The sequence below is a fragment of the Rhynchophorus ferrugineus genome, unplaced genomic scaffold (assembly GCF_030347505.1).
Source record: "Rhynchophorus ferrugineus isolate W39M unplaced genomic scaffold, kcgeb_rfMv2 rfM3, whole genome shotgun sequence".
In the NCBI taxonomy this organism is placed as follows: domain Eukaryota; kingdom Metazoa; phylum Arthropoda; class Insecta; order Coleoptera; family Curculionidae; genus Rhynchophorus; species Rhynchophorus ferrugineus.
Genome location: NW_027472582.1, coordinates 7,841,729 through 7,863,940, shown reverse-complemented (window position 1 = coordinate 7,863,940; position 22,212 = coordinate 7,841,729). Strand labels below are relative to the sequence as shown.

At 36.5% G+C, this 22,212-nt stretch overlaps 1 protein-coding gene across 8 annotated transcripts in view; it reads left to right on the top strand.

Moving 5' to 3' along the window:
- Positions 1–22,212, top strand: part of cut (homeobox protein, cut) — a 94,337-nt gene that overhangs the window by 40,696 nt on the left and 31,429 nt on the right. For 5 of the 8 annotated variants that reach the window (XM_076400284.1, XM_076400288.1, XM_076400287.1 and 2 more), the window contains exon 2: positions 6,967–7,110. In XM_076400284.1, the coding sequence (XP_076256399.1) occupies positions 6,967–7,110 (144 nt within the window). Of the gene's footprint in view, positions 1–6,966; positions 7,111–15,620; positions 15,741–22,212 lie in introns of those variants that run through there. The other 3 variants (XM_076400293.1, XM_076400291.1, XM_076400292.1) reach the window with 3 other exon arrangements.

Sequence of the window (22,212 nt, the reverse complement as noted above, 5' to 3'; positions counted from 1 at the left end):
GTTACAATGCACCTGATCAATTATTGAATGCTTGTTAATACACCACAATTTTTCTTTTTACAATCTTATGAAAGATGGCAGTAAAATGGTGTCTTACTTATTGAACAACCTAGTACGTAGCGGTAAATAAAACGTAACCTTTTTTTTCCATTGGTCAAGCGAATATTGTATATCTCAAACGTAACAGAATATTAACGCCATAATAATAAGATCGAGCATAATAGCGACAGTGTTGTATGTCCCGATAAGAATTTAATAATGATGGCGAAATCTGCGGTTACCGAGAAAATAGGCCATATCAATTCCTATATTGCTACTTTGTCATGTTCTTTTATCAAGTTCGTGAGAAAAAAAACTAGACGGTGTCATATGACGGCGATTGTTTGGAACTAGTGGCGTAAACGCTAAGTACGTGCCAACCGCTACGAATCCGATACAAAGCTCTTTATATCGATGATACATTACAACGAGTTTTATATCGAAACTAAGGTGAATTCCTTTCAAAAATATCCGAGTCCTTCTTCAATAAAGCCCACACCCTCCAAAACAGTCTTATAATTTCATCATTTGTCTTTGTTCCTCGGTCCTTCGCATCTCCCTCAGTCACTTTTTCACCTTTTCAGCGATTTTAACTATTCCTTGTACTAATTTCTCATATTATGACATTGAAATATCATTTTCTTTCTTTTAAGACCGTATTGCTCTTCCTTACCTTCCTGCTCTTCCTTTATTATATCTTACATTAGTCAGTAGAATTTATAAATTAACTTATTACCACTTTTCTGTTGTACTTGCATCAATACACAGACAAGACGAATACGTGCGTGCATGTTGTCCAGTAGTCCAACTTACTGTGATTTAGCAATCTTATTGCTTGAAGCTTCAGTGCAACCCGATAATAAGCAAGAGGACTGATAAAAATGTAAAAAAATATACATTAATTAGTGATTAATAAAGTGAATTCAGTAGCTGTTGTAAACCATTTCTACAAATACACTTTTTTTTAACTAATTTTATTAAATAATCTAGTGGCTTCACAATAACATTCAATTATACCAGTGATATTTAAACGGAATCCGCGTTTTTTTTTTTTGGCTAATATATCATTTTTCAAGTTAATATCTGATGATATCAAACCAAAACCATAATCTCCTTTCTCTTTCAGACTCATTCCTACTTGACATTAAGTCCATATTTAGACCAGATGCGGATTCTTATGTGTTTTCTTTTTTTATATACAATCGAAGATCGACGAGGTTGGTCCTTTTATGACTCTCGAGGCGCCAATCCTTTGGAGATACGGGGAGTTTTTTCCTTTTGTACTGTACTGTACTGGATATTCTTAGTTTTGAGAGTTTAATTTATTATTTTACGTAACAATACTACTGTTGGTAATTTTTTTATTATTATCGTTTTGTTATACCTGCAATTTTACAAACCTTTTGTTATACTTCAATGGCTGTTTTGTTTCCATGTTGCTGTGATTTAGCAACCTTATTTCATGTTCTAGAGTGAAACCTTGAATATCGTCGTGAATTCATTGGATTTCGAGATCACCATACAGTTTTTTTTTTAGTTACGAACCCTATAACCCCATATTTGAACCTCATAAGCCCAAATAGGGTTTATTATTATATATTAGTAAAAAAATTATTATTTGGTGCTTCTTCAGATCAATAGGTTACTGTTTACACTTTTTTTTTAACTATTTATTCTTGTATATGTGTATTTTGATTATATTTTATTGAAATAAACCAAAAGTACAGCCTTCTTTCTATTTCTTATCACATTTAATATCAAATGAAACTCTGACCACGAAAATGGCATTTTAACGATTTTTATTCGCTACATTTTCGGGCGGGTCAAAACTTTTTCCTTTCGTGAGCTTTTCCACGTTGATACGTAAGGTCGAAATATATTTGCCGGGGCTTTTAATGATTAGAAATCGTATAAATCAGTTTCGTTGGTCGGTTTTTACGCGGGCGATATATTAAAAAAAAATCGTATATATTGTGAGATCGCTCGCGTACACAGTGGGGGGACAATATTAAAAAATATATACAGCCGAAGTCAGAAGTAGAGATTTAGAAAGATTTATTGTGTCGGATCGGCGAGCTTTTGATTCGGACGAATTTTATCCAAATTGATATTCGGGATTATCGGGAGTGGAATTAATATCGCCGTTGGACCTGGACGACCGGCGACTTATATCCCCTCGTCGCCCTTTTGTCTTGCAAGGGCGAGTGTCCGAACCCTCGCTGCATTTGCGTACGCTGACCATGTGATTTAAACGGTGATGATAGAGCTCGACATCAATGCCAATGCTAAACAAACGCATTTTTGTTCATATAACAGCTCAATTGAAAAGTCCCCGGCCTACCATAGTAAAACACTTTTTTTTTTGGCAAAATTAGTTTTTTCTTATTCAACATAATTCCCTGCAAGGATGATACACTGATTATAGCAAGCCTCCAACTTTTCGATACCATTTTTGTAGTACGATTCGTCCTTTACTTCAAAATAGGCCTCAGTTTCGGCGATCACCTCTTCATTCGACGAAAATTTCTTCCCAGCAAGCATTCTTTTGAGATCTGAGAAGAGGAAATAGTCACTGGGAGTCAGATCTGGAGAATACGGTGGATGAGGAAGCAATGCGAAGCCCAATTCATGGATTTCACTGATTTATTACACGGTGCATGGTTTTGGCAAAGCAGCATTTTGTTTTTCTTCAATAACGCTATGTAATAGTCGCAAGTCAACAAGGTTAAAAAATTAGTGTTATAAAATGATAATAATTTACTAATAATTCATACCTTATAAACTTATTTTCGCATTATCTGTCGTTAGCTTTGCCTATGGAATAATTATATTGTCTCTACAAAATTAAAATACACAATTAACATAAAAATTACTTCTAACCACATCTGTGGTAAACAACAAGGCGTATATAGAAAAGTACGAGTAATTGGGAAAAATCTCAGGCTAGATTAGAACAAGTGGGCATGTGCAGTTCCGGCCAATCGAAGCTTGTATAGGTATAGATGAATAGGTTTTTTACGCTCGTCTATATAGTAATCTTGACCGGTTCCCTACTACATTCATGCGCTATCGATAATCTAAATCATGTTTGTTATACACTTTAGTACAGAATATTTTATAAAATTTATTTTAAAAAATAAATAAAAACACTACTTTTTTATTGGTGATAAAGGAAATTAAAAATTATTGCAAAACTGAAACAAATTGACTTTATGTATATAGATGAATCCCAGTAAGTATCTGTTAGCATACTGACACAAAATTCATTCAGAAACATAACTAAAATTTAAAATATATATAAAAATTATAACATCAGCAAAATTACCAAACTAGGGTAATTTTGAAGGCTCACATAATGACAGAGAATATATAAAGTAACTAGTTATCTAACACTCTTTCATAAAATATGTTAAATTTGTATATATCGATGTAATATATATCGTCATTGTTACTAGTGGTTGTTAAAAAATATCAAGTGTACATTTGACAAGAATATGGAATGAGTACTGACACTGTTGTAGACACTATTGCAAATACACTACAGTGCACATATATAAGTACCTAAATACTAATAAATGAAAAAATTAAAGTTAGAGGGGGATTTTCCAGACATGCAAGAAACATTTAGGGCACATTGGTGGTAAGAAAAATGCAAATCCAAAGGAAATACATTAATAATATGTAAATAAACATAATAGAATATAACTAAATTTCATGTTGTTCTTTCGATTTCATTAATGTTTTCAACAACTCAGCTAAAAGCTCTTATTTATATTATTTCGGTTATTTAGCAAAGAATTTGAGCAAGTTGGGTTTTATTTCGATTTTAGTAATTCTCGTAAAATATTGATAACTGTATTCGCATTGTAATTAATTGTTTTTCACAGAAGAACCTTAGCTAAATCTTTTGTCATTTCAGGTGTCTAGTGTCCACGCGTTGTTATTTACGACAGTAGTGGTCATTATTCTACCATCCACTATTCTCCACCTAACCACTATTCTTGGAAAATTCGGTATGGAACCGGTGAATATTACTGTGTGCTATTTTCGCTCGAATCGATCCCTATCCGCGAAGGTCTATCCAATGTGCTTCTTTTTTTAATCATCGCGGGATAGATTCGGTGACACTCATACAACCTGGTAAATGTTAATGCGCGTCTGAAGTCTTTCGTCGAATCTCTCGCTGCATTCAATAGTAAATAAATATTTAAATAGGGTGAAAACCCACAACATCCGCGATACAATGACCCCCCCGCTCCCTTCGCCCTTGCGACGGGTTGAATTAAAACAGACGCGGCGACCAGGGCGAGAGAGAGAGAGAGAGAGAGAAAGAAAAAAACGAACGAAACATAAACAATACGGGGCACTAATTGATTTTCATATTTATTCAGATTATTCAAAAATTAAGACCGGCGCCACACCCGGTGTCCGCCACGACTACGACGTTCTGAATCACTCCAGACGGTATTCTCGTCCGAGCTGGACACCTACACGGCATCGAGTGGCCGCGTCTTTCTTTGTTCCGTACACGGAAGTTCATCGGGAGGGTGATTCCTCGACGGAAAGGTTTGTTTTACGGTTTGCAGTGGCGGGTATCGGTAGTATTTTTATTTGAAGAAGTTCATGGCGAGCAAATTAGAACTAGTTAATAACTACTTAACAATTGTTTTATTATATATTTATTACATTGTTACTCATCGTTGCCGATCAACCTACAATTTGTCTTCACAATAACTTAACTCTAGGTATATAACTAGAAGGACCCACCTGTCCAATCTTAGTCTCTGGTGTAATATTTTTTTGTATTAACACTGCTGTTTTTCTAATACGAGGGTCACTATTTATATTTCGGGAATTGGTAACACTGTTGTCATGTGAGTCCATCTGACGGTTGCATCGTAACGTTTGACATTTTTGATGATTTGAACATTTCGTCGTACGGACGCTATTTTATATGTAGTTGAAAGTTTCGTTTCGGCAAAAAACGGAACCTATTAACTATTCACAATCATATAAAATAAGATTCTGCAATATAATTTCTTCGAAACAAGTGTGTTTATGAAACTAAGAATAAATTAGTAAATAATTAAGCACAGTCTGCAGCAAAATTAACTTACTTAGGTTAACTATTACGGAAGAGAATTTGAAATGACTACATTATAGATAGAATAAATGTTATTAAAATATTAAGTTAATAAATAATTACGCTGACAAAAATATAAATATTAAAACATTTTATTTAGTCAAAACTTATTAGCCGTTAATTCAAATATCAAAAACATATCATTTACGTCGTAATTAAGTCATTCCCCGTTTGATGAATATATAGAGCGACGCATAAACCCGGCAACAGTGCCGGATTTCGACTTGTCGATAGAGTGTCAGAAAAATTTAATATATACACGTTATGTATATATATATGCAATACAAGATGAGCTCCATGTCATAACTATGATAACCTGAGATCCACTCGATCCGGTAACAATAATTTAACGTTAAATTAATATATATATATATATATATATATATATATATATATATATATATATATACTAGCGACCCGCCCCGGCTTCGCACGGGTGCAATGCTGATATTAAATTAAATACACTACAGAAAAAATATGAACGTTGTATATAAAAACATAGCAGCCCGCTCCGACTTTGCACGGGCATAAAATATATATGCCTATGTCACTCAATGAAAACATGATTAAAATCGATCCAGTATTTTTGGTTCATTCATTACTGCCCTTGGCCTGCACGCATTAAATTTGGAGTAAAACAATTCCTCTTCCCCTATACTTACTATGAAGATTTCCTGCTATCTTTGGAATATCTAAATTCATACAATTTTTATTACATTACACATTTTTAAACGCAAATTTTAAATTTGTAATATCTCCGAAAATATTTGTTTAATTTACATGCTGTAAGGAACCATATTGATCTATATTAATTGCACACTGTATTTAAGGTACTTAATTCGATAAGGATTAATGCCGTATTGCTTAAAATAGCTTCGTAAATAAACCATTTTCTCACGTAAAAAGTAAACAATAAAATGGGTTAATGTGGGTTATCCCTAAAAGATAAACATATACCATCGCGGACTTTTTTGTAGACCTTTTTATGGTGTACAATACTGTAGTACATTAATTTGATCTAACTCGTAGGGTTAGGCAGCGTTTTTGCTAATTGCTAAATAAGCCTTAAAAAATAGGTTAATTTACGACATCACGTTAGAAACCTCTAAAATTAGCAATGTTGCCTTAGTATATTATGCATGTATTATACATATAAACCTTCCTCTTGAATCACTCTATCTATTGAAAAAAACCGCATCAAAATCCGTTGCGTAGTTTTAAAGATTTAAGCGCACATAGGGATATAGGGACAGAAAAGGCGACTTTGTTTTATACTATGTAGTGATATATATATATATATATATATATATATATATATATATATATATATATATATGTATATATATGTATATAGTTGTAGTGTGTTGCTTCTACTGTTATATTCTCACATTCGGGGTACGTAATCCTTTAAAGCTACCCCCTAAATAAGCCCATCGCGACCATAAAAAAAACCAGCCCCGTTGTAAGACAAAGAGCGATACAAAAGTTATATTTGAATATTTGATAGTGATTTATGAAGTACATCCATACGGGGCATAAAACCGGCGCGGCAGCAACGTCCCAAATCGCTGAGGGGTAATTTCGAAAGTCGCAGGGTGAGAAATATAAAGTTACGGGGTTAGTTTGCATAGATGGAATATTTAATATCGACTTCGGCTGGTACGGGATCATCCGTCTTCTTTCTTTGATGCCAGGGGGAGACTATAATGCCGATATTGGCTTTTTTCCTTCTGGTATGATCTCACGTATAACTCTAATACGTTTTTTTTTCATTTGTTTTACAGCGAGCGACCCTGGCGGAAAAGGAAGTAACAACGCTCAAAGAGCAACTATCGACGAACAATGCGGCCAACAACTGCGAGAATAAAGACACCTCAAACATGGACAGGCAGAGCCATGAGTCCGAAATTGCAGCCAAAGACAAAAGGGTAAGGTTCCTAAACTAGATTATAACTCATTCTAAAAAGATGTTAAATTATTAGTGAAGAACAGCTCTTATAGAAGAATTTTATTACATCTAACATGTTTCATTTAATTCATTCTTCCACTTGCATCAATACACAAGCAAGACGAGTGCTGGATAATGTATGTAGCGATATGCATCCCTACATATTTCCCAAATTTAAATTAAAGCACTTATACACCATAAAAGTTTATGTAGTTTGGTTCGCTGCAGTTTTAATCTCTCTTTCAGTTCTCTTAAGACAAAATCTTTGATAACTTCGTATATTTATTAGATTTTGAGGTCGCCATGCAGTTCTTCATTGGCTACATAGCGATAAGCATTGATATTTAATTGAAAAAGTTTGTTTGCAGCGTTTGTGTTAAGTCCAAATAGACTTTATGATTGACTAATAAAACAATCTCTGATTTTAAGTAAAGTAAGACTTATTTTCCGGCTAAGCTAGCACTGTTCTGTGATTTTTAGTCTGATATGCTAGGCTATTTGTCTAACGTAGTGTTCTCAATTGAAGCTAGTATCGAAATGGATGCTGATATATACAATATATATGATGTTTTTGTTTACCGATTATAATAAATGAAAAGTAATTAGTCTTATTACTAGATTGTCAGTTATTTTTGGCCCAGTTTAGTATATAATTGTGTTCATTTTTCTCGAACATTCAAACGTATTCGACAACAAGACAAACGGAATGGATGTTGGGTCCATTAAAGGTTAAAAATATCCCCGCGACACCCAAACATTTGTCAACATTATCGGAACGATGAAATTGTCCTGACATTACAGGTAATAAACGGTTGGACGGTCGTCATCACGCGTCGAAAACTCTAAAGACAAACAGCGATAAAGCCATGTTCGAAAAAAGATTTTTACGACTCACTGTCGCTTTTTACTTAGGAACATTTTTTAAAAATAACGCCCGGCTCTCGTACGGTTCAGACGTCGATTTCGACCGTGTGTGTTTGCGAGTGCATGTTTCCACCGACTATATTAGACTAATTTATCGACGAGAATGACTCGTAAACATGTCGATGAAGTGCATGAAGAGACCGACGTGGATTGTTAACGGGTAAAAGTCGAAATCGCGTCGAAAAAAATATGAGAGTGATCCGTCCGAATTTCTCAACTCTATGATTCTTCGATGTAAGAAACTAGGACGTATCACTATCTGTATTGATGATGTACGCGATAAAACTGGTTTGCTTACTTCAATATTGTCAACTGGAGATAAAATCAAAGAGATTGGTATATCGGATAATCATAAAGCCAGCCAATTTGGACCTATATAGTGTAAATATGGGGTTGCACTAAAACATCAAAGCAACTAGTAATCCAACGCTGCCAACACAAAGTTCTGCACGATGACATCGAAATCAAATGAATTTACGAAGTTATCCTAGGCTTAGCTTTAAAACACTTAGTTAAGCAACTAAATCACAGCAACGTGGAAGCAATTCAGCTATAGGACAACAGGCAGGAAATCAGAATAGTGAAACGAACCAAACCATACGAAATTGCACAGTGTATAAGTATTCTTAACTTTAATGGTTTAATTTTATTTTAATTTAGAAAATAGGTACTGATGTATACCATTATTTAATTTATATTTAATTTTTATTTTAAATTGCTACTTCCCACTTTTGCACTTTTTTGGCTCGATTATTTTTCATCGAAATAAAAAACCGGGACGCGTCATTGTTTTCGTCGATTTTAAAAATATGATCGACAATAAGAGTGTTGATAGGCGTGACTGTCGAAATTTTTCGTGAAATTATATAATCTTGTGGTCCACGGCCGATGTTAATATACCCACGCGGGTCGTGGAGCCCCCATCCTGACATCTGCCACATATCGCTTATAATTAATAACCTAAAAAAAGTACATTAATAACTCCCTAAGGGTTTCGGCCTTCATTAAAAACAGCCCCTTTACTTTACTATAATGACATTAGCCGAAATGCGCCGTCCTAAACACACATACGCACACTGTGGACGAAACCTTGCCGCGGCCAGCGTCGCGCTCGATCCGGGCATCGAAATCACCGTCTAATTCGCCGGGACTAGTTCATTATTGTACCTCGAAGTGACAGATATCCGTCAAGCACGATATCTCTTTGTGTTTTTTCTTTATTGTTCGTTTCTCTTGTGGCCCGAACTTATATTGAATATTATTGTCAAAAGGCATTAAACGAGATCTAAACGTATCGAAAAACAAAAAAGGAACGCTATAAAGGGGAGGGCTCACCGACACGCAAATCACAAAATAATATAATGGGGAAACTCCGACCGGCGAGCTGAAAAAACGCGGGACGTAGCACACCGACGCGCCGTTTCTAGCTCCGCGCCTGTTGATTGCCTCGAGCTAAACACTCCAACCTAACCGTTGAAAGGACCACCCTTCGACTCCCCTCGATCGCGCGTGTATCAAAGAAAACCCCGCTCCGTCCCGATTTTTTACCTCGATGGTTCGATAATTTTTCCTTTTTTTTTTTATTTTCGATAAGGCCTAGAGGAAAAAAACACGCGTTTTTATTGGTAATTGATCGGTATCAGGTACCTGGAAGGGGTCAGAGGGGACGGAATTATCACGTGATTAGCTGACATAAATTTGACGTATCGGAAAATAATTAAAGTTTTTATTTCGCGTCGTGACCGTTTCAGACTATCGATTGACGGCCCCGATAATTATCAGTTTAATATGTTGAAATCGTGTAGTTCGGTCGGGTTGATACGACAAGGAACCGGTAATCGATGAAAAACGTGTAGAAACACGATTTTGCTCTATATCGATACTCGATCGATACACTTCCCCATTCCTATCGGTATAATATTTCGCATTTCTGCAAGGATGGGTTTTTTTCTAAGTAATGTGCATTTACAAGTCATATTATTCTTTCGTTCTTTCCCTCTCTCTGTCGAACAGGCTCCGTCGTTCTTCCTCCGCGGCGTTTCTTCTTCTTTTTTCCTGTCTGGCTCGATGCGAGATATGATTCCTTTTAATTACTCGGGTATTTTATTGGTTAGTGTTCGTTATGCGTATTTTAATGAGCCTTCGAATTCAGTCGAAGTTAAAATTTCGCGTTTTACACGCCGTGTTTATACAAGATTTTAATTGCTATCGAGCGAAGACGAAACGAATAGAAGAGTGAGGAGGATGAGGCGAAGAAGAAGAAGAGGAGGAAGGGGCGACGAGTGCGCGGGGAGGCTTAATAAAAGGTGAGCGACGACGGCGTCGAAGTGAAAAAACAACAACAACAAACAACAAACAGAACTACGCTTTTTCACATAAAATAATCTAGAAAGAGACGAGTAAATAGAGCCGCTAATGGGAGTCGGGCGCTACCAGCACATTTAGTAATTAGGCAATTAATAGCTGATGAGAAAGCAAACAGCTGACAATATAAAGAAGTGTTAAAAGAGGAATAAATATTGATATAATCTCGGGAAATAGATCAATGCGGTGTTGCCGGCTCGAGTGTTCGGTTCTCGTTAATTCGACATAAAAGCAGGGCGTCTCGACAATATTTACGCTCCCATCGAAACTGTAAAAGTTTAATTGATACTTCCAGATTTCCCTCCTCGATTTTTACGACATCAAACGCAACACATATTAATTTACTTAAAGCGTACTTACCAGATTTTTATGAGACTTTAAACTATGCTTTCCTAGTGTATTGTTACAAAGTAAAACGTTCATCGTTTATTTTGAATTAATATCTTTCTGATAAGTCCCATTCTCGCTTCGCGAATTGGTCGAAGTAAGAAACAGGACGGATAAATGATCCAAATCGTGTTTTATTTTGTGATTCGTCCTGAACATTCCATTTTTAACCTCAATGATTTTATAAATTGTGTGTGAACTGAAAACAATTTTATATATTACACGATGGAATATTGTTTATTCTGTATGTTTAGTTATATGATGCGTCCTAGTTTTTTACCTCGACAATACCTCGAGGTAAAAAACGGGAATAGTTAACGGTTATTTGTTAAGTTGTCTTAATATTTGTGTTTTATAGTTCTAGTGATACCTCCTACTTGTACCTTGATAGTCTCCATGTGATTAGATCCAGTTTTTTGCCTCGACAATTCCTCGAGTTAAGAAACAGGACTGATAAGCGATTATTTGTTAAGCTGCCTAATATTCGTGTTTTATAGTTCTCGTGATACATCCTAATTTATACCTTGATGGTTTTTCGAAGTAAGAAATGGGATGTATCAATTATTGGTTTACAGGCAGTTTTGAGTCGATTTTATGCGAATTAAAGACGTATTTCATGAATTTATCGTTATTCGTTTTTTATCTTGACGATTCCTCGAGGTAAGAAACTGGACTGACAAACGGTTATTTGTTAAATCATGTAATATTCGTGGTTTATTTCGGGCGTTTGTTTTCGGTAGACGGCGGTATGAAAAAGGGGCGGTTAAAGTACGGGACGGGTGGCCTCCCCACCCCCTCGTCCCGCGCCTCCGCCTCGCCGACCAGATGCGAGTCGCGATCGGTGCCCCGGGCGCCGCCATTTTATTTATTTTCTTCGGCGATTTTATTTGGTCTCGCATGCAATAATATTATAAACTTCCACTATATTTCGAATAATTTAATAGCGGAGATCTGCACGAGTGATAGGGCGAGCTTTCTAAGCGAATAGGCTAAATAGTTTGGGGCCTATCGTAAATTATAAAGTAAAAGGGCCGTGGCGCTTTTCGATGCGACGTATAACGCGTACGCGGACGCTTATTTATGCCGAATACCGTGGTGGCGGCGCCCGTAGATCCCGAACGCACTGCGTCGTAATTCAAATCCTTATCGTTCGCTTCGTACGCCAGTTACTTTCTTAAATCGTAGCCGAGTGCGACAATTAGCAGAACGTACGGCAAAGGCACAGGACGTTTTTCCGAAACATACGTCGTCCTGATGATGATTTTACCACAGATTTTATTTTTATAGTCACTGTGACACATTACATATGTGAGCATCCATCCTGTATGAGAATATATAGCGATAACAACAATCTTAATTGGTCTTTATAGTATGGTACTCCCCAGGAAACAAAAGGTTTTGACACAATTATGGAATTCCCAACACTAAAAGAGGAAATATTCAAGTCCCGCCCTCAATCAAGGGTCCAAGGATGGAGCTGAACCTATAAAAACCCCGACACAGATACTCAACGGTCTCCCACTCCTCTATAGAAAAAGTAAACTCCCAATCCCCCAGAAAGCGACTCTATATAAAATGCTGGTCCGCCCAGTCTGCCTCTACGGAGTACAGGTGTGGTATAGGTACGTCTCTGAGGAACGTCAACACACACCTCGAATCAGGCATCCCGTTCGTGAAGAGAGAGTGTAAGATTCTCCCTAGGCGCCTTAGAACACGACAACATCTTGATGAAATCCTCCGTAGATAACCAACTACGATAATCGCAGTCGTAAACCAGGGTCACTGTCGTCCGCAAAACCCTCCACCATCCCGAGCCTAAAGCGATATCAGCAAAAGACCATTTGGTTCTAGCTTCTGGAACAAGAATAAAAATTATTATTACCACATATACACTTATATTGCTTGCTTATTCCTATCTGCTTGAAGTTGAAGTTGAAGTTATAGTGCTTCTAATTATTTTTGAAGATTCTAATGTAGACTGAACAACTTCTGTTGATATCAATGTTGAACTTGGTTACGGGCCACAACAATTTTCTTTCGTTTTCATGTTTAAACAAATAATTTAAATCTAATAAAAATGACAGATATTATCAAAATACAACTCGTATGAAAACTGTAGTAAACTATTTAGATGAAGAGAAAATTCTATTTTCAAGTTTTCATACCTTTTTTCGAAAATATATGTATTTTATTTAATAATTATCACAATTTATTGCATCTGAAAATATTGCTTAAAGATTATTAAAATTAACACCCAATAAATATGTAAAACAACTCTAACAAAACGAGATAAAAGTGAGCCTCAGAAAATGGTTTGTTATTATTAAAAAATCTATAATATTGGATTTTATATATGTTACATCTAAACAAATCACTAAAAACCTGTTTAAAAAAAATCCAATGAGTATATTAATAGAAACAACCATGCACCATTTTCAAGTTATTGGGAATAAAAAAAAATAGAAGAAAAAAACCAACGAGATAAAAAACTGGGATGGTGCGATTTCGATCAAACCTTGTTGTCTGACATGGTTTTCGAAGCGTTCCGAGCTCCGATCGGAAGCAGATTAAAATAAACAATAAAAGAGCCGATCGATAAAATAAAGACGTGTTCTCGAAGAAGCAACTCCTCCCTGGTAAACCGATTAAGGACGATGTAATCCTTTTAAGGAGGTATTGCGGAAGATTTGCCGGCATTAGATCGGTGATTCCGCGTGGCATCGGGAAAATCCAGGGGAAAATCACTTTTCTTTCGCGGGAACCCGACGATTTTTTTCCATCTGTCGCCTTTTGGTCTGTGGTTGCTTTAGACCTTTGATATATAACTAAAAAGAAATTGTTCGAAAAAAAACGGAATGTTCATTTTGTCAACTTAAATTGAGGTAAAAAATAAAAACAAAAAAATCAACGAGGTAAAAAATCGGGATGGATAATTTTTAAATTTAATATTAAGTTAACTTAAAAAAATCACCGAGGTAAAAATAGGGATGGGATTTCATTTCGTGGGAAATATAGAACAGTAACGATTAATACAAAGTATTTGTGAATGAAGGAAGTGAGAAATAAAAATACTGCAACCCGTGCATATGCTGCAGTAGTATATATGAAACGAGCCGATGTGTGGGTTAAAACCCAAACAGCGCAGCTCCGATAAGACTTGGTAACTTTGTATCGTTTTTTTATTATCACAGTCTTTTCAGCAATAATTATTCCACAATCAATCGCGCTGCGAGCCATTGAACTTCGACTGGCCCAGTTATCAGGCCGGCTATGCGGAGGGATTTTTGTCGGAAACGGAAATAACGTATCGACTGTATACGATACCGCCTTATCGTACGATTCAGTTTCTTGCTGTTCGGCCTTTTAATCGTCTATCAAACATCCAGAACTGAAACAAACGTTTTTCAGCCTTCGCAAATAAAAATAATTTTACTACTCTGTTGTATCAAAATTTTAACTTGGATCAATCTAGACAATCACTTTCATATTTGTTAAATTGATATTACCACAAAATGTACACAAAATACCATAAAAACTGTTTTATATTTATTACTAACAAAAAATATATACCAACGAGGTAAAAATAGGGAGTGCTCAAAGTGAAACTGCCAACATATTCCATTTACAATAATGAAGGCGGTTTATCCGTTTTGTTTTTGGTGCATTTTACCGTTTATAATCAACAATTGAAAGACCAAGTCAGGGATAATTGAAATATAAAAAGTATTTGCCAAGAACAAGATAAATATGAAGAACTACATAACGAGGTAAAAATCAAGATGATGTAATAATAAAAATATGTTTTAATATATGCAGTAATGAGAAAATTAGAGCTCCTTGCATAAAGATATTTTTAAAAAGGCTATTGGATAAAGAATATTGTCGATAAAGGAAAGTGACAAATCAGTGATGTAAAAAATCGGGATCGCCTAAAGCAAAATCGGGAAATGATGAATCTTAAAACATTATCTTGATTCCAAGAATCAACAGTTAAAAGACTGAGAACTGAGAATTAATTAAAAAATAATTAGAACAAAATAAAAAATCTATATCAACGAGGTAAAAATCAGGATGGTGTAATAATAAAAAATATATTTCTATTTGCAGTAATAGGACTATTAGAGCTTTTTGCGTCAATATTTATTTTAAAAAGCCATATTGATGATAAATTTTAAAAAATTGTAAATCAATGAAGTAAAAAATTGGGATCGTGACAAGTAAGAAATATTTTTGATAATTTCTAATCTAAAGTCAATTAACTCAATTGAAAAGATGTCATGATTAACCTATTTTCTTTTTCCGCAAAAGTTGAATGTCGATGAGAAAAACAACAAAAAAAACACTATCGATTGGTCTCAAAATAATTCGTGTTATTGTTTATATTAATGCGCAATCATTATACAATTTTATATGTTAGGCGTTATTGTTAACCTTTTAATCTATATAGCAAAAATATTAATTACTTAAAGTTCATTAAAATCGTGCAATTAATATTGACATTTCGATTATCGCTTTTACAGAGTGAGCGTTGAAAATACCGACGGCGTCGCGCCGGGCAGGTATCGAGGATGAGTCCGCCAAAAAATCACGACGGATGTTCCCATTTCCCCAGGCTCACGGTTACGATTTCTGGGGGGAAATAGACAGAACCATTTTCGAATTCGGAAAAAATTTCCACGTGATATTCTGAGCCACCGTATACACGAAGAGCGGCAGTTGATTTTTTTTTGCAACTAATAACCGAAGGCCAAATAATCAGCGGCCTGTTATCGCCGGCTAACACTGATAGAAGCAGAATTTTAGAAAAATAATATTATTTCGGGTTATCATACGGAGAAAATAAATGTTCGAATTTGATGCAAAAAATATCGATGGTTTGTGCTTAGTGTACGGTTTTGAGCGCAACAATACCTAATTGTCGTCTCTCCTGATGCGGTAAGTCCTGCATTTTCTTTTAAGTTGGCCGTGGTGGCGAGTTAAGATAAAGTGGCGGAAACGCCAAATTTTAACAAAGGGCATTATTAGATTTAAAGCGTCTTATCTCGAGGTTTATTATTATCAAGTTCAATACTCTATAACTTTTATTGAACTATAAATATTCAGCTTTCGCATAAAATTAACTGCATCAATATAAACTAGAGAAAGCGTTGTCTAAAAAGCAATAATAGTCATAGAAATGGTCAAATTTTACGTCGTATTTGAAACATTGTAAGCTTGATTGATAAAAAATCCTATAAAGATTTTTCCTAATTAAATATACAACTACAAAGTGACAAAGTTATATACGCATTAGTAGAAATGGTGGATGCGCCAACTTAAATTCAAAGACATCTAACTCAAAAACTACAAACCCGACAAAAAAATCAGATGGAGCTTTTTTGTCCCGTATTAAAATATCTATAACTTGCTTTCATTATTTTTTCCTGTTATATCTACAATAACGACATTATATGCATTAAAATGAAACCATTTCGGAGAATACGAAATTTAAAAAATGCGTAAAGAAAAGAAACGCTGAATGATAAACTTGTTATGATAAATGAGGGCTTTAAAAATTGAAACCAGCTTCCTCCGCGGGTCCGTAAACAAATAGCCAATTAGATAGTTACATACGCAGTTATTGCGTTAAATTGGTGAATGCGAAAACTTAAATTGAAAGGGCCTTAACTCAAAAACTACAAGTCCGAAGAAGAAATCCTATAGAGCTTTTTGGTTCCCCATTAAAATATCTATAACTTGTTTTAATCACTTTTTCGTGTGACATGAACAATAACGACATTATACGCATAAGAATGAAACCATTTCGGAGAATACGAAATTTAAAAAAAGCGCAAAGAAAAGAAACGCTGGATGATAAACTTGTTATGATAAATGACGGCTTTAAAAAGGGAAACCAGTTTCCTCCGCGGGTCCGTAAACAAATAGCCAGTTACATAGTTATATACGCAGTTATTGCATTAAATTGGTGAATGCGAAAACTTGAATTGAAAGGGCCTTAACTCAAAAACTACAAGTCCGAAGAGGAAATCCTATAGAGCTTTTTTGTTCCCCATTAAAATATCTATGACTTGTTTTAGTCACTTTTTCGTGTGACACGAATAATAACGACATTATATGCATAAGAATGAAACCATTTCGGAGAATACGAAATTTAAAAAGAGCGCAAAGAAAAGAATCACTGAATGATAAACTTGTTATGATAAATGAGGGCTTTAAAAAGGGAAACCAGCTTCCTCCGCGGGTCCGTAAACAAATAGCCAATTAGATAGTTACATACGCAGTTATTGCATTAAATTGGTGAATGCGCAAACTTAAATTGAAAGGGCCTTAACTCAAAAACTACAAGTCCGAAGAAGAAATCCTATAGAGCTTTTTGGTTCCCCATTAAAATATCTATAACTTGTTTTAATCACTTTTTCGTGTGACATGAACAATAACGACATTATACGCATAAGAATGAAACCACTTCGGGGAGTACGAAATTTAACAAAAACGCGAAGAAAAGAAACGCTGAATAATAAACATGTTACGATGAATGACGGTTTTAAAAAAGGAAACCAGTTTCCTCCGCGGGTCCGTAGACAAATAGCCAGGTGATATCGATACGATCGATTTTTAGTACCCGATAAATAACCGAATTGATGTTAATGCTCAATCGCGATGGCCAAGGTGGAGTTCGAAAAAAAAGAAGAAGGAAGGCCGTAAAGAATGAAATATCAAAACACATTTGTTGGAATCGTAAAAACGGACAGGGTTTCGGTTCGGGCGAGGAGTCGGTTGGAGAGGAAATGATTAAATTTGATATTTCTTGTCGGGTAATAATTTATAATTGTCAAGGTCGTGAGCCTTCGTGTAAATCCGGTTTGGTACGGTGTTCGTGTCACTCTTTCGAAATGGTCCTTACGCGACCCAATAGACCGTCAAAATATGGGCCAACACACATGTATTATTTCGCCAATAACACGAATTATTCCGCTTCATAAAAAAACCAACAATTTCACCGATTTTTTTTTCTCTCGTTCTGAATCATCCTTTTTGATTGGGTCTTCCTATATCATTCAGGTAATATTTCGCAGCCCGAAATATTAATATATCCTGAATATTCCAATAAATAGTTTAAAAATTCTACTAAAAAAGTGAATTAATTTTAAGGGTTTTTTTTCTGTGAGGAATTTTGAATATTTTATGAAATTAGTGGCAAGAATAATTGGCGATTTTATATGATAATATCCTACTTGATGTTTAAATGCTTATACGTGTTCATTACTTGCGTCAGTTGTTAATATCGTCATCAAGTATGAATAATGTAATAAAACCATATATTTTACAACATTACTACGGTTTTCATGAAATATTTCGCGTTATTTTTTAATGTACTATTGTTCCTAGGCAATTTCAAGACTCCACAACCTCAAACCCAGTCGAAATATAACAATAACAGCCCGAAATACTGTATTAAATAACTTTGTGTCGGACTATTGTCGATTGACGATCAATTACGCAGTCCCTCTTTGTCCGACGACGGCGAGGCCGGAGCGTCCCGTCTTCGTCTGCTCCGCGTGTACACTTGTCAGACCAAGAAATTGCTTTCGCAACGGTTAGTTGACTGACAACAATAGCGCCGAAGCCACCGCTACACTTGAACATTCGATATTAGCGAATACCTCTAGTGTGTGACTTTTTTTCCTCCGATGAAGAATAACGTCGTCCCCCAAGTTATATATTTTTGATGGTATTTTAATTCCGAACGAATGGTCGGACGCTTTTAACCGACTTAGTCGGGTGGAACATCGTTCGGAACAAGTTTTCCACCAGCGATACAGCGTGGAATTTAAAAAAATTGTATTAACATCCTTTTCGTATAGCTATCAGCCGAAAACTATTATGGTTGATGCTATTATTTCTTTGATTTTAATCCGTTATCACATATATGTATTGGCCCATAGATTAATTTAAAAAGATTTACAACAGATGGTGCTTCATGTAGCACTTTTCAAACCCAGAACTTGTAACCAGTAAATCACAAATGGAGGCTGACGGTCATCGAATGTTGTATGAAGCTGACAGTACCAATGCTACATCAATTACAACATGTGAATAATGGTTTCGACATTTTAAAATTATGATTTTGACACCGAAGATAAAGAGCGTTCTCAACAGTCAAAAAAAAACGGAAGACCAAGATTTGTAGGCATAACTTGATGATGATCCGAGTAAAACTCAAGAAGAATATGCGAAATTCTTGGGAGCAACACAATAGACGATCTCCAATTGATTTCCAACATTAAAAGGCGTTTGGTCACGTGGCAAACGCTCTTTCAACAGCAAAATCCAAAAAGTTTTTTGCATCGTATGAAAAATGGACGCATCACGATAATCCAGAGCCGAATATCTATGCTTCCAAGCTGATGCTCTGTATTTGGTGGGATTAACCTGGTGTGTTTATACTATGGAGCTGCTGAAACCTAATGAAACCATCATTGGGGATCCCTATCGACTACAATTGATGCGTTTGAGCCGAACACTGCGCGAAAAACGGCCGAAATACCAGTAAAGACATACTAATGCTATTTTTCAGCATGACAATGCTCGACCACATATTGAAAAACGGATGAAAACATGCTTGGAAACATTAATGTGAAATGCACTACCCCAGCCGCCGTATTCTCCAGACCTTGCCCCTTCTGATTACTACTTGTTCTGGCATATGAGTCGTGATCTGTCTAGGCAACGCTTCATTTCTTACGAAGATACCAACAAATTGGTCCATTCGTGGATAACCCCAAGAAATACATCGTTATTTCGAGTTGGAATCCATAATTTTCCCGAAGGACGGGAAAAAGAAGCGTCTATCAATGGACAATACTTTAAATAAAATATACTGCGCCGATTTTGCACGATAAGGTTGCTAATTAAAACTACTTCATATGAATTTGAAAGTTTTAGAGGATTATTTGCGCCCACCATATAGTTCCAACGTTTCTTCATGTGTTCATTAATTAATTTTGTATTTGTCTAGTTTTATCATCGCCAGAAATTTGGGCAATAGCATGACGTAACACATACACACGTAAAAAGTATTATTAACTGTTATCCCTTCGAATTCTTTTGGGCTCTTACCCTCTTCATTCATCCTTCAGTCGTTATTCATCCCCCGTATCGTCTCCCCATCCGGGACGGATCACCCCCTCGCCTCCTCCCCCTCCCCCACGTCTGACAATTAGTGCTCTATATCCACCGAAGATTTGAAGTGTTCTGATATCGATTGATTTTAAAACCCCCTCGTCGAGCACCTCGTCCCCCCCCCCCACCGCATCTCCGTTCGAGTTTTCATTCACTCGTTTCACCTATTCTAAATATTGCATGTTTTAGAAAAGGGACTCCCCGCGGCCGGTGCTGCGGGGGTAGGAGGAGGCGTAGTGGCGGTATAGATTGATAATAATGTTTCTCCCTTTCCGATTTTGGACTGTTCTTTACCGATACAGCGGCGGGTTCACACGTTCGCGACGTCATTTCATTGCTCCCGTCCGGACCACAAGGGTCTAGTTCTGGAGAATCCGGCAACGTCGTCGGTCGTTGAAAATTATACGTATATCCGAAGAATATAATGTAAATAGAATAAATTAAATATATAAATAAATTAATCCTGAATTCAGAAGTTAATCACAAATTATATATAAAAGTATCCTTTCCACCAACGAGGGTTTATGTGGACTGGACCTACTGTTGGGATCATTTTGCTTATCGGATTTTACACTCTAGCCTAGGACAATCACAAATATTAAACAACCACAAGCGTAAATTCACGACCATCCCCAAGCAAGATTCGAACCCGCGACTATCGTAAGAGTACGTAGACCGTCCTGTCGCCTTTACCATTGCGCCAACCATGCCGGCGGTATAGAATTGAATCCCATTTGCAAAATTATGTCCCCATCGTAACGGAATCATATATCGATCCAAAGTGAAAGTGTTTTAATAACTTTTTTGATAATATTCACAAATCACCGATTTATCCATTCCTGTCTACCATTTATAATTAAAATATGAACGGTACAAGAAGAAATAAACCACATAATCAACAAAATTCTTAACCTTACAAGAAAAGACTTCTACCGATGCCAGGGTCAAATCCAACATCTCGATCGCGTATAAATGGCAACGTCGCAAAATCAGGCGGAAACCACCGAAGTTCACCGACTACCAGTTGGGATTCTCCTCAAACAGCCGCTACCGTCCGGACCCGCCACGCCACTGGGTCGGTTCCCCCTTCGAGACGCGGCAGAAGGGTTTTAAAACATCACCGCCACATATTTATAATCAATTATGGAAATGAGTCTGTCAGGGCCTCGGCGCGCACGGTTCCACGTACGAAAATTTCATTAAGATAAACCCAAAAATGTTTGATTTCATAGTCTCCCCCACGAAATCGCCATGAAAGGGTTTATGTTTTTTACGACCCCCCCCCTCCCCTCCGTCCCGCGGCCGCCTCGGGCCCGACCACTTTCTGAATGCCTAATAACCGGCCCCTCCCCCTCTAAAACCCTCGGGCGCCCCCCGCCCCTCGCCAGTCCGTCAGTCCGTTTTGAATATTTAAATTTTTATCGACCTAAGAGCGCGGTCAGCCTCCCTTCGTCCCCGAATCCAAATCAAGACGAAAATCGACGACAGTCCCGATAAATCAACCCGCCTGGGACCTGGAAGCCGCTAATTTTATATTTAAAATTGACGGGTATCTTTGTGTCGATATCTGGTGGCAGGGGGTCGGGAGGCGGGAGGGGTGACGGTTGGACGGTTCGGTCCTATCGAAAAGTCGTACTCCCCGCAGAGCGGGAGCGGATATTAAACCGTCAAATTTGGCGAATCCCACCTGGATTAGGATAGATATAATTGAAACAGTGGCGTGGAGATTGAACTAATTTTTCATCGATTTTCTATAATTTCCTGTTAGCTTTATCATCAGTTGGAGAACTCTTCCAGAGCTCCCCTAGTAAACCTAGTAATCTTTTGGTTCGCCGATTTCTCCATCAATTATGGACCGATTTAAAAAAAAATTATTCGAAAGAGTGCACTTCCGAGGTCGTCCAGGATCAGGATCTGAAGCGGGAAGGGCGAAAAATCCAGGGAAATACACAAATTTCAAAGGCATGTACAAAATTTTTACACATTTTTTATCTAAAATAATCAGATTTTTGTGTATAATGATATGCTGATGATATGCGATGAACTGACGTGACGAAAAATCGGAAGTAGTTAGTTTAAGCCCTTTAAATTGTTTTTTAAATACTAACTATAGCGTATAAGACCTCGTAGAAATATTAGTGTAACAGTTAGAACATTGAGCTCACACTGAGAGGTTGCAGATTCGATTCTCAACGGGGGCAGTAACCTTTTTTTGTTTTAATTT